At 39.9% G+C, this 11,997-nt stretch overlaps 2 protein-coding genes across 2 annotated transcripts; one reads left to right on the forward strand and one right to left on the reverse strand.

Annotated features, from left to right (window-relative positions):
• The first annotated feature begins 1,199 nt into the window (after window positions 1–1,199).
• On the forward strand, window positions 1,200–8,184 carry LOC307015144 (G-protein coupled receptor family C group 5 member C-like). Its single transcript, XM_079643573.1, has 4 exons — window positions 1,200–2,457; window positions 3,175–4,180; window positions 5,200–5,303; window positions 5,384–8,184. Exons 2-4 carry the CDS (start codon window positions 3,196–3,198, stop codon window positions 5,480–5,482), a joined length of 1,188 nt encoding a protein of 395 aa, XP_079499699.1. The 5' UTR covers window positions 1,200–2,457; window positions 3,175–3,195; the 3' UTR covers window positions 5,483–8,184.
• A 143-nt stretch (window positions 8,185–8,327) lies between these two features.
• ccdc137 (coiled-coil domain containing 137) lies at window positions 8,328–11,752 on the reverse strand. Its single transcript, XM_079643575.1, has 6 exons — window positions 11,522–11,752; window positions 11,180–11,322; window positions 10,537–10,747; window positions 10,081–10,163; window positions 9,352–9,431; window positions 8,328–8,861 (listed from the first exon to the last, which is right to left on the reverse strand). The coding sequence occupies exons 1-6, from the start codon at window positions 11,590–11,592 to the stop codon at window positions 8,661–8,663; spliced, it is 789 nt and encodes a 262-aa protein (XP_079499701.1). The 5' UTR covers window positions 11,593–11,752; the 3' UTR covers window positions 8,328–8,660.
• Between the last annotated feature and the right edge of the window lie 245 nt (window positions 11,753–11,997).

Here is an 11,997-nt window from a genome sequence, read left to right on the forward strand (position 1 = left end):
ACCTGAGCCACGGCTATGAATAACCTGACAGGTTCTCAGAGGAGAGCGCTGCGGCTGAGGTGCCATAATGAAGCCTGCTGCAAGAAACCGCACTAAACAAAAAGACAAAGCATCATATTATTTGTATGGTGGCATTTCCTGTTTGTTTTACTTTCAGTAACATAATACAGATAAACATAAAAGAAGATTCATGAGATGTATTATGAATGCTATGAGTCTTTAGGGATGTGATACTGAACATATTGCTGATCATCATCTCTCCATATCTCTTTCTCTGTCTACATATATAGGGAAATTAAATCAGTGCCTGTCACCTATACAAAGTAAATGTTGGCTATGACAGGGCCAATGTTCAGCTCACCTGCCACCACATACTGTATCTTCCCTGATATAAGGAATTCTATTTTTTAAAGAAATCCTGAATACAAATAGTAAGTAATTGAATGAATTATGATATATGTCATTCAACTCCTTCACACCACTGACTCAGTCTTCACAATTCTAAAGTCCTCTAAGTAGATTTCAGAGTGAGCAGAGACACTTTGCAGTTCCTCATAGAAATATTCAGTGACCTGCCACAGTGGTAGGTGACAAAATGATTGTAATTTGAATGTAAACACACACATTTATTGGGCTTAGAGCACAAAGTAAAGCTAGGTACACAATTAGGCAACTGTTGTTAAGCTACACAATAAAAACAGAATCAATCCAAAGCTCTATTATTGTGTGCTTCTGAAAAGGGCATGCCCTTCATGAAGGTCACATTGCTTTCTCCTTTGATCAGATGCTATTAAGAACATGCTATGCAAAGGCATGGATTGATGAGCTGCCGGGTCTGTGAGAGAACCCCTCGGGACGGGATCCATTGAGGGATCGATGCACCACAGGGGGCTCCATCATGCAGTATAAACAGTACGTTTAGTACAGGCTAAATGCCAGAGAGTGTTTTAGTAAGGTGTCCTCTATGACCTTACTCTTGTGCTGATCACGGAGGGGATGCACTAAATAACCAGGTCTTCAAAATGTGACACATATGGCTTCTGAAATAAACACATATTTCACAAAATCCCGTTTGGTCTAATTAATATAAAACATGTCATTGTATATGCCAAACTGCACTTTTATTATTAGGCCTATTTCTGTTTGGTCACTGCAGGAATGAGGAAGACACGATGAGGGAAGTTTTGTGAATTTTAATATCTGAAAAGTTGAATCATTCAGTTTCTAGGCACAATACCAAAGATTATGATTCTCTCAGACTCCCAGAGCTTCACATTACAGGGCTATTTCTTAATTAATTTGATTTCAATGTCATCGGTCACGGTCCGTACTGATCTGGTTATTAAGTGGAATGGCCTGAAAAGGTTCCCTAACCGAAGCCGATTCGTTGTGCTCTCTGAATTGAGATGTAGCACAGGAGTCCATCTGTACTGTAAACTTATTTTCCACCAGGTGGCTCTGCAAAACTGTAGGCTCAGCCTCCCATCTGATGATGCTGAAGTGTATCCTTAAAAAGGTAAAGTACAGTCAAGTAGAGATTTCTCAATATGCATGATTTATGTTTAAAGTAATACTGTAGCCTAACTGACATCCCATAAAATAACCAGGGAGAGTACCTTGTGTTGTTATTCCCATGTGGAACTCACTGCCTCTGGATATGGGACTGGTGGCTTATTTAGTATTTCTAAACTAAAATCAAGCTTTTATTTTTATTTAGCTTTTAATGTGGAACAATGTTATAGGCTTGGTTGTAAAGTTTACTTCATTGTGTTTTTATATTGTCAGTTTCATCCCTTGTGCCTATTTTTCTTCATTGATTTTTATTGACTGTATTTATATTAAGATTTGTTGTTTTATTGAACAACTGTACGTGGTCCTATTCCCTCTATACAACTGAAATAGGCTGCTGCTGTGTGCTATAGATGATGAATTCAAAGGAAACCAATCAAATAAATGATCTAATTACCAAACGAATGATAATACATTATTAATCATTGAAATCAAAGTGTGTTCAAGTCGAACATGCTGTATACAGGTGGAAATGTGAGATGAGTGGTCCCTTTGTTTGGGTGTAAACTGCCTGAAATAAAATAAGTAGGCCGGATGTTAATCTCACAGAATATGCAAAGCTGCAAGCACCAAAGAGGCTGGACGAACAGCCATAGTTTAAGCGTGTATTCAGTAATAACCTACCTTACAACTATGCCGCTGACTGTGCCGGTGAGTTCATTATAACATGGTTCAATAACAATTCAGAAGGAGTGGGCAGATGGAGGACTGTCCATGATTCTTACCTGAAAGAAACTTGGATCCATGAAGTGAACATTTAAACGCTACGAAATTGGTTGTAACATCTCCCAAGAGCCGTTAAAACACTCGAGGGGGAAAACTCTTTTTTTCGGGTTTGGTTATTCTTACCTGCAGCTCGAGAGGAACTGCTCTCTGTCTTCAGTCCAGGTAAGAAGCCCCTGACGGATAGCAATATCCGCCTCATCCAATACTTCCTAAATTGTGTTACCGAATATAATTATGTTATCAAAAATAATTGTTGCTTTTTTATTGCGCCATTTACAAAATATTTAAACGTGAACATTGTTCAGACTGTTAACTTTCCATGAGTTTATTGGGATAATTCAATTGATATGCTTTATTTATCATATGCACGGGAGTGTAGTGCACTTAAAGGCCTGTGTTAAGCGTTAAGACTAAATCACTACATTTTGAAATGAGCGGTAGGCTATAACCTGACACTGTCCTTCGATCAGTTTTACGCTATTTTCATAGTTTTCTGAAATACATTGCGCCTATAATGTTAAAATTATACTGCTGAAAATTGGAAAGCTAGACTAAAGAACATGTTATGAAAAACTATTTTCTGTATATTTTAGGATTCTCCAGACTCAAATTAATTAATTTAAGTTGTCAGCAATTAGGTAGGCTATACAAGTAAGACACAACTGGCGCAGTATAGTCAAGAACCTTTACTGCGCCATGACATAGTCATATTAATGGGAACAATTTGTTTTGATGGATGAATGAAAGTCAGTAGTTTGTCTTTCAATACTAATCATGGAAGCAAATATTAGCCTATTAATTCCATTGAACTGCAATGAATAATTGTTTTGCATATCAAAAATATCAATGTTTGCATGTTTAATATTTATTCTGTTGCAGCACCTTTTGAACATTAAAGCCATGGAACCGACCAGTGCTCCAAAGGGATGTGGCTCAAGTATCAGCTCCATATATTACAACCTGTGTGACCTGACCACAGTGTGGGGGGTCGTGGTGGAGGCTGTTGCTGCTGCTGGTATAGTGACTTCTTTCATTCTCTTGATCATCCTCATGGCCACCATACCGTTTGTGACAGACAAGAAGAGGAAGGGTATGGTGGCTCTGCAGGTCGGCATTCTAGTCTTCACTTTGGGACTCTTTGGACTCACTTTTGCCTTTATTGTGGGTCAGTTCTCCATCAACTGTGCTGCACGGAGGTTTCTCTTTGGAGTGCTGTTTTCAGGCTGTCTAGCCTGCCTGGTGATGCATGGGTTATGGCTCGCCCTGTTGAAGCGTAGCGACAGGGGTCCCAGGAGCTGGATGTTATGCCTGGGAGCCCTGGGTCTGTGGATGGTCGAGGTCATCATCAACACCGAGTGGCTTATCATCACTGTTTTGAGAAGCCCATCTGGACCTGGAGGTGTCATGACCCCTGCTGTGTCCTGTAACATTGCTAACAAGGACTTTGTGAGCGCACTTGTCTATGTGATGGTTCTGGTGATAGCTGCGGTGCTGATCGCCGTGCCCTCACTGACACACAAGCACAAGCAGTGGCGCCGAGACGGAGCCTTCATCCTAGTCACCGGGATCTTCACCTTGGCTATCTGGGTAACTTGGATCGTCATGTACATCCATGGGAACAGGGTCGTCGGGAATCCCAGCTGGGATGATCCTACTCTGGCCATAGCTGTAGTGTCAAATGCATGGGTGTTCCTTTTCCTCTATGCCATCCCAGAAATCTGCCTACTGACCCAGGAGGACCCAGATCAGGAGCTGCCAGTCGATGGAGATCATGTTTATCCTGCCAGAAGCCTGGTTTATGACAGCATCCTGAAAGAGCGGGAGACACCCCACCAGAATGTGTACATGGAGAATAAAGCCTTCACAATGGACGAGCCTCCAGCAGGTAAAGCATGACACATTACGGACGCCATTAGTCCAATACATTTGAATGGGGGCAGAATCTTTCAAAAAACATCTAATTAAATAGTTTAAACTTGCACATAAGGGCAGCCCCCTTTCTTCAGCTCGCAGCAGTTACACAACCAAACACAAGTAAATAATTCACATAATAGAGCGCAACCGTGTAGAATGTAGATAATGGTAAAAAGTGTTAATCTGCTACTGCCTCTAGTAACAGAGGAAAAGATGCAATTAATGAATGTTGTCATTCCTATTTAGCAAGAACAGCTAAGGGCAGCAATAGTTTTGCTGTGTACTGTAGCTGTCAAATGTGTTGCTAAAGGGTGGTTACTTGTGGCCTTCCATGCAAATGTGTTATTGATATAAAAGCTGTATTGTGACATGCCTCGTTCTCTCTTGCATTAACCTGCATGAGACTTGTGTTAGTGTGTGCCACTGCAAATAGAAAACTACTTATAGGATCAAATAAAATAAAAAAGTGCCATTCAGGAAGCATACCCCCATTTTTAGGACAAAAGTCTAATCCTACTTATTGAGGGTTGTGTCATTGGCCAACATTACGAGGCACACCAACATAACAGTTACATCATTCTTTAAAATGTCATGTAATTTGCATAGCTTGGAGGTCTTATATTGGCATACAATCATTAACTACTTTTTATACATCACCACACTAAACACTACTCAGATGAGGTTCAATACCGCTGGCAGAGCATGAGCCAAACAGAAACTAGATAGGAAGAGTATAGGGTTAGTAAACATACGGAAAACTGTTCGAGCATGACACACTCACATATTTAAAGTACAGTGTGCATTTAAGGTTTTACAATATAAAATGTGTGCTAGGCTTCCCATTTATCTTAAGAGACAGCAAATATTGATTCAATTAGCTGGTCAGTTTGAGTGATGTGTGTTGCTTCAGAGACCGTAATGTTTAAACAATGTCTTAAAAGTATTTGACATGTTTTAATTTATATCCTCATCCATCTTTTTTTTTACCAGTACCCACAAAACCAGTGTCTCCATATGGTGCTTATAATGGTCAGCTACGAAGTTGTTTGTACCAGCCTACTGAAATTGCCATGATTGCCAAGGGTCTGACTAAGGTGAGTCAATCGACAATATTTACACCACTAGACTTTCTTTGACACGTGTCACTGAAATGATCCATTATCTGTTTCTATAGATGGACAAAGGCATGATGATGCCTCGAGCCAGAGCCCCCTCTCTGAATCGGGGAGGTGGAAGCTCTCTGCCATGTTCAGCTGATTCCTTGCCATCTTAAGGACTGTCACATGACGTCAGCGTGAATCCATGGCAGTGCACCTACACACTCAGAAGTTACTGTTGGGAAATGTACACTTTGTTCTCTCCTCAGGATTCCTTGTATCGGATGTATCTTACTTTCTCTTCTTTAGTAAAAGGCTTGAAGCAATTACACTGTGATTAAATCCCCTTCATTAGAGTGCTGCTGGAATGAGTCCTTAAACCTGGAAATGAATTCTGTCGTCTTAAAGTCAATGGTTACCTTTAAACAAAACGTGAAGGTATTAGGTTTTGTTAGTCACAGTTCTTCTTTTCTGCGACAATCCCAAAAACCATTAACCAGGGCAATGCTTACTTCTGGGATAGCCTTAAAAAAAAAGTCATCCCTGTAGCAATATGGAGTTTGCAGTTATGTAACCCAGCTCCTCTCAGATCTGTTTTTTTTGTCTGGAGGTTGTACCAGGAGCATTCAGTTTTTTGTGTACCTTGTGCCTTAGAACTTCTCACTGTCAACCAAAACTTTGCACACTTGTATCTTTACTCCAAAACACAATCAAGAGAAAGAGTGGCATGCATGTTTCTGTACAGAGAAGCAATGACTTTGCCTTCTAGCTGAAAGAGATACCAAAACATTCTGGCTACCTTTCCTTTACATTTCTTTGAAGTCCAAATCCCAAAGTGAAATGTATCTTTTGATGACAACTGGCAGATTAATGATGGTTGGTTAATGATAAGCAAGGGTTGAGTGTAGATAGTTTATAGCCGAGGTAGGGTTTATAATGTTTCCAGTGTGTTTGCACTATTAACTAATGCTTCCCCCGTTTCATAAATCTGACTGGAATGTGGTAATCTGTTGCGAAACATAATTTGTTTGATTGTGAAATTAAGTTGTGTAACGTATCCTCTGAAAGCAGTTGGATTTTGTAGTTGGATTTATAAAACTATAATTGTATGTAAACTTATTAAACCTGTTTATGGTAACTTACGTACTTTGTAGCTGTTCCTTTCATAAAAGAATACACATTTACAAGGAGGTTGGATAATGTAATAGGAAATGGCAAAAGGATCACCATGTACAGAAGTTATTTGCATGTGTTTGTTGATAAGCTTTAACAGCTTTACCCAGGGCTCTTTGCAGGGATTGGTTATCACACTTTGATGTTGGAGGCTATAGGACTGGTAGTGTTATTGTGGGGATTACACACTAACCAAACCGTAAAGACAATAATTCCATGTGAGCATTTCTATTACATTTGATGGAGCATTTTACAAAAACAATACTCTCTGAGAGTTGAAGTGGCGAAAGGAGCCTATTTGTATTGTTTGTATAGGACTGCCTGCTGCAAATAAACACACTGTGAGCATCAACAAATCGTCAAGGGACAAATTAACATGGACAACTGCTTTGACCACACACACACACACACACACACACACACACACACACACACACACACACACACACACACACACACACACACACACACACACACACACACACACACACACACACACACACACACACACACACACACACACACACACACACACACACACACACACACACACACACACACACACACACACACACACGTTAAGAGCTCCAGAGTGAGCTGTGGCTGCCTAGCAGCAGCGGAGAAGGCTCTCTCCCAATTACTCCCACCATTCTGTTCTGTCAGCAGCCATGAAACACTTGCTCAGGAAGGAAATTGCTCACACACTGGAAATCCGACGGTCAGAGATGTACAACAGAACACAAACAGATATTACTATGCAACGCCTCCCGTCTGCCCGCTACGAACCCCTACACACAGATATAGAACAGATGCAAAGCGCTGCGAAAACATGCAGTGATGTCCATCTGATGGTGAACTCTGCAAGAAACATTTACCCAAATGTATCCAAATACCTTTCAGACATTTGATAGTGTTTCCTTTGCATTTTCAACCTTTTACTACACTGACCTGGTTTACTCTAGAACCTTGTCCTACAGCTTTTCCAACTCATCTAATAGAAAGGGGCTACAGGTAAGCTGTAGGACGTTAAATAAACCCACACATAACTCAACTTATTCCCGAGCATTGACTTGAGCTAAAACCCAACAGCATCTTTCTCTGACAGGCAGCAACTGGAAAGCACTTGATAATATGAAAAGCTGTCGTGTGCACATGGACACAGGTGAGCACATGACCGATGGTGTTTGAGCTCAGCTCAAGGGAGTCAGCCCCACCAATCAGTAACAGCTGCCCCCACTTAATGCCTTTTCTTGTCACTGTGACAACCCTCTGTGGACAAACACAGACGGAGGATAAAAAGCTGATCAAACTGCAACGACTATGAACCAACAGAGCACACAACAGGGCTTCAGTAATAACAACCACAACCATCTGGTGATACTATTCTGTAGGTCACTATCGCTCTTTTAGATCTAGGACGCTTTGAAAGATGAAGTTGTTAAACACACATCTCACTATACGCACAGCTAGTCCCAGAGTCCACTGTTTCAGACAAAGGCCTGTTCATGGGGGGGGGGTTATCCCGTAAACCTTTTACGGGATACACATGTAAATGGCTATGCTAGGCTCTAATAATTGATCGACATTTACAACCCTTGGCGTTACAAAACCTTTCATTATGCATGTTGGGTCGGCTCTCTATTCAAACAACACCAGCTTTCTGCAGGAAGCCTGACATCTAGTGGGACCACAGCAAGGTTTATCTTTACCTGGGCATTATCCAAACTATGTTATGGTCCACCAACGCTACACATGAAGTCATAGAGGCTTACTTCATATGCAAATACTAAAACAGGGTGGACAGCTGAACATCTGTCAGTTACTAACAGTGGTGGAAATCAAGAAAAGTGACCTTACTGGATGTATTTATTTACGTTTGATCAGCTTGTCCTTTTTATAGGAAATGATACAGACATTAACAATCTGAAAATCCGGTTCTTTTTTTTGTTAAATATAGGACACTGAAAGAGGCAGTTGAGCGTTGATCACTACTTACCTCCTGCTGTGGGCAGCAGATTTAAATGTGTGCTTGTTCCCCTGACAGTTACTGTAGCTACACTGTGGTGAGCTCCATCACTGCCAGTTGCAGAGTTACATAACACATACGGTCTGCTGATTTTCAGTCTCTGAGATTCACGGCTGACTGAAGCCAGGGTCTTTTAAAATCTTTCACATGAAACATCACTTCGGGTTCCTGAGTTTTTCCAGATTGGCATCCCTGTCCTTAAACTGCTGCTGTCTCTGTTTCTTAAGAAGACGGTAGGCCTCCACTGCTCGCAACCGCTCCTCCTCCATGATTCGTTTTCGGGCCATGGAGGGCTTGCCCGTTGTGACCGCCGTGTGGCCGAGGAGAGAGTTGAGGAGCAGCTGCTTTGCTGCCTTCTGGAATGATGTTGGTAGAGGAGAAATAAACACAGTCAACATCTTACTCAATCATAAAGACCCCCGACATGACATGTAAATACAGAGCCTTTAACAACACATACGATACACACAGGAATAAAAACAATATATATATATTTAAAATAAAGCACCCAGCAGCAAAGCATAGTCTAGCCACCAGAGAAGAGAGCAGTGATGCATTGTGCCACAGGTGTGATGCAAATGTAGGCTGAATGTAAAGTAGCTAAATAGAAAATAGTAAAAGCAGTACAAGAGTAATGTTTACTAATGATAATTTTAAATACAAATGTATGTCATATTTAAAACACATACAAATGAAGATTGTGCAAATGATAACATAGCCTAGCCAGTAACTGAAATAGAGAAAGTATGAAAGAAAAGGGGTTTTCTGCGAACAAAACACTCTACAAAAAGTAGATGCAAATGTAAATTGTGCATAAGGCCATGTAATAGCTGCATAGCGGGTTACCTCAGGTTTGATAGGAGCTTTCCTGGGTTTGGCGCTGAAAGATGGCGGGCACATAGAAACTTCCCCAAAGGGAACATGATCTACAAAATAAAGCTTTCATTAATATCAATATACAATGTTCTGCTTTGACAATTCTAATAAAACCAGCATTAATGGATGTTTCTTTCGAATAAGTTGTAAAACACAGCACTGACATGCCTTAGTAATTGTCATGGCTATAAACAAATCCAGGCACAACATTAGTGTGAGAAGAATTGTTGGCTACAAAATTGAAACAATGATTACAAATAGACAACTTGAAGCTTAAAGAGCTGGGTAAAGTCTGTAAAGAGTGGTAATCGTTTAAAGTGCGCTTAAAACAAAAATCTGTTCCCTTTAAGTTTGATTTAAAAAAGTAAATAATTAGTTCCAAAATAGGATGCTTCCTTTCCAGCAGAGTGGAATATTGCCGGTGTCTTGACTTTCCCAAAATGACTATAGGACAATTCAGCAAATTCAAAATGTCTGACTTCAAAGTGACTGACTGACACGCTTGAGAATATATCCTTCTGTCTCAGCAAGATATTACTGAAAAACTTAGGTACAATAAACTTTTCTGATTAACATGCAGAATCTAAAGCAATAGGTTTTAAGGAAACACGCCACTAAAAACCCAGTCAAACTGCAGATGTAGATCCTGATGATGTTGAATGCACCTCATACTGGGTCAGTGCATGCTTGTCTTCTTACCAACGAACATCTCTTTTTCCATCCTGTCCACTTGTTTATCCAACTTTCTGTTCTGTAGCCTCTGTAATCTGACCGTATCATGTCTGGAGCAAAGACAGCACAGAAGATCACATACATTAGACATGTATCACTCATGAATTAAAATCACTTTTAAATGCAGGGTGAGTCCATTTACTTGCAATTTACTGTTTCAGTTGAATTTTAACTTAGATAATGCAAATATATTACACTTGTATAGTAAATGAAACTGCAACACAATACATAAGTATATTGTGCCAGGGGTGCATTTGTCTTGCACTTTACATATTAGATACACAAAATCAAAGAAGACATAACCTCAAGGAGGATAGGGTTTAATCAACTCACTTGGCTTTACCCTTCATTCTTTAATGTCCAATATCAGCACAGACAATATATATAATCTACTTAACTTATTACAAATCAAAGTGTACTCACTCCTTCTTTTTCTCCGACTTGCCCCCGTCTGCGGGCCTCTCTTGTTTGTTGGCAGCCAGCTCAGGCTTTCTGTCGACTTGGTTCTTGGTGAGGAAGAGGACATGTTTGGTCTCAGTCTCCATGCGTCGCATATAGGCTTTCACACTCTCTGACTTCCCCCTCTTGAAATGTGGGACAGGTATGTCACCACTTTTGGGATCCTCTGGTTTACCTTTAGGGTAGATCAGAATCAAGTTTATTGCCAGGTACAGTTACACATTCAAGGAATTTCCTTTGGTGTCTGGTGGTGCAAGAAAGATATATAGATAGATAAAATAGATTAGATAGATTAGATAGATAGATAGATAGATAGATAATAAGTTGTAAATGGTCAAAGATATGACGAAAATAAAAAGAAACTATTTAGCATTGAGAACATTTATATTTAAATATACAAAAGAACCTTAAAAGCTAAATTACTTAGGAAAATGAATATATGAACACATATGGTAAACTACTATGTATTATATATAAAAGTGGAGGGCTGTGCAGACATGTGTGCAGAAATGTGCAAAAGAAAGATGGAAAAAAAACAATACATTGTTCACTAGTTATAAATATGAGTAATGTTAACGTTTACCAGAATATGAAGCTTGTAACTCACTCTCTTTGGGCTTTTTGACCTTCAATTTTCCCGTTTTCATTATCTGCTTGTTTTTCATGATCTCCCGGAGCTTAAAGGGGATGTGCTCGATGTGGTCTCGTTTGATTTTCTTAGGTTTGCCATCTCGTTTGAGCTTATTATCACTGTTATAACACGTTACAGTCCAGGGTATCATGTAGGAAAAGAAACGAATACAAGTTAACATCTGCAAGCCATACACAACGCAGGTACGTGTCCTCAAATGAATACGAGAATGATGTTGACAAGTTGAATCTCGTAGACAGCTAGCTAATGTAGCTAGCTAGCATTGTTTCTGTAAAACAACAGCCATTTTTACGTTACCTTGAATGTTTTTCGGCCTTTCCCACTTGCTTTCCTGACTCGTCAGTTGTGTTCTTCTTATTTTTCCCCATGATAATGCACTTTGTTTCAAAGAATTACGAAGTATCCTCACAAAACAATAACACGTGTGGAAGAGCGTGTGTTAACCTTTAACCTACGAACCAACCTCGATTTCAGGCGACAGGAAGTAAAAGAGTTCGCACTCCGTACACTTTTCCTTGGTCGTTTCCTTCTCTGCAATACGAAAAATATAAAACCGCTTCCCTCTCGTGAATTGATATGTTCCTTTCACTGTTATTGAGGTTTTGTTGTTGTTGTTGTTGTTGTTGTTGTTTTTTAATGTTTTTTTTCACAGAGGAGTACATTCCACTCCTTTTTTTCACCTACACCGTTACGTTTTGCGTGTATGATGGGTTTTCTTAAATGTCGTTAAATTACTTATGAAACTGTGTTGAGGTTACGACATCTAATACAAA

Source organism: Notothenia rossii (genome assembly GCF_949606895.1).
Source record: "Notothenia rossii genome assembly, chromosome: 8".
Lineage (NCBI taxonomy): Eukaryota > Metazoa > Chordata > Actinopteri > Perciformes > Nototheniidae > Notothenia > Notothenia rossii.

Bases quoted from the DNA above. Each gene is read 5' to 3' on its own strand.
- ccdc137 (XM_079643575.1), bottom strand. From the start codon at position 11,592: ATGGGGAAAAATAAGAAGAACACAACTGACGAGTCAGGAAAGCAAGTG. The intron at 10,164-10,536 runs GTGAGTACACTT...TCTTTGCTCCAG, and splicing joins AAGTCGGAGAAAAAGAAGGA to ACATGATACGGTCAGATTAC. The intron at 8,862-9,351 runs GTAACCCGCTAT...ACATCATTCCAG, and splicing joins AAGCTCCTATCAAACCTGAG to AAGGCAGCAAAGCAGCTGCT.
- LOC307015144 (XM_079643573.1), top strand. From the start codon at position 3,196: ATGGAACCGACCAGTGCTCCAAAGGGATGTGGCTCAAGTATCAGCTCC. The intron at 4,181-5,199 runs GTAAAGCATGAC...TTTTTTTACCAG, and splicing joins AATGGACGAGCCTCCAGCAG to TACCCACAAAACCAGTGTCT. The intron at 5,304-5,383 runs GTGAGTCAATCG...CTGTTTCTATAG, and splicing joins TTGCCAAGGGTCTGACTAAG to ATGGACAAAGGCATGATGAT.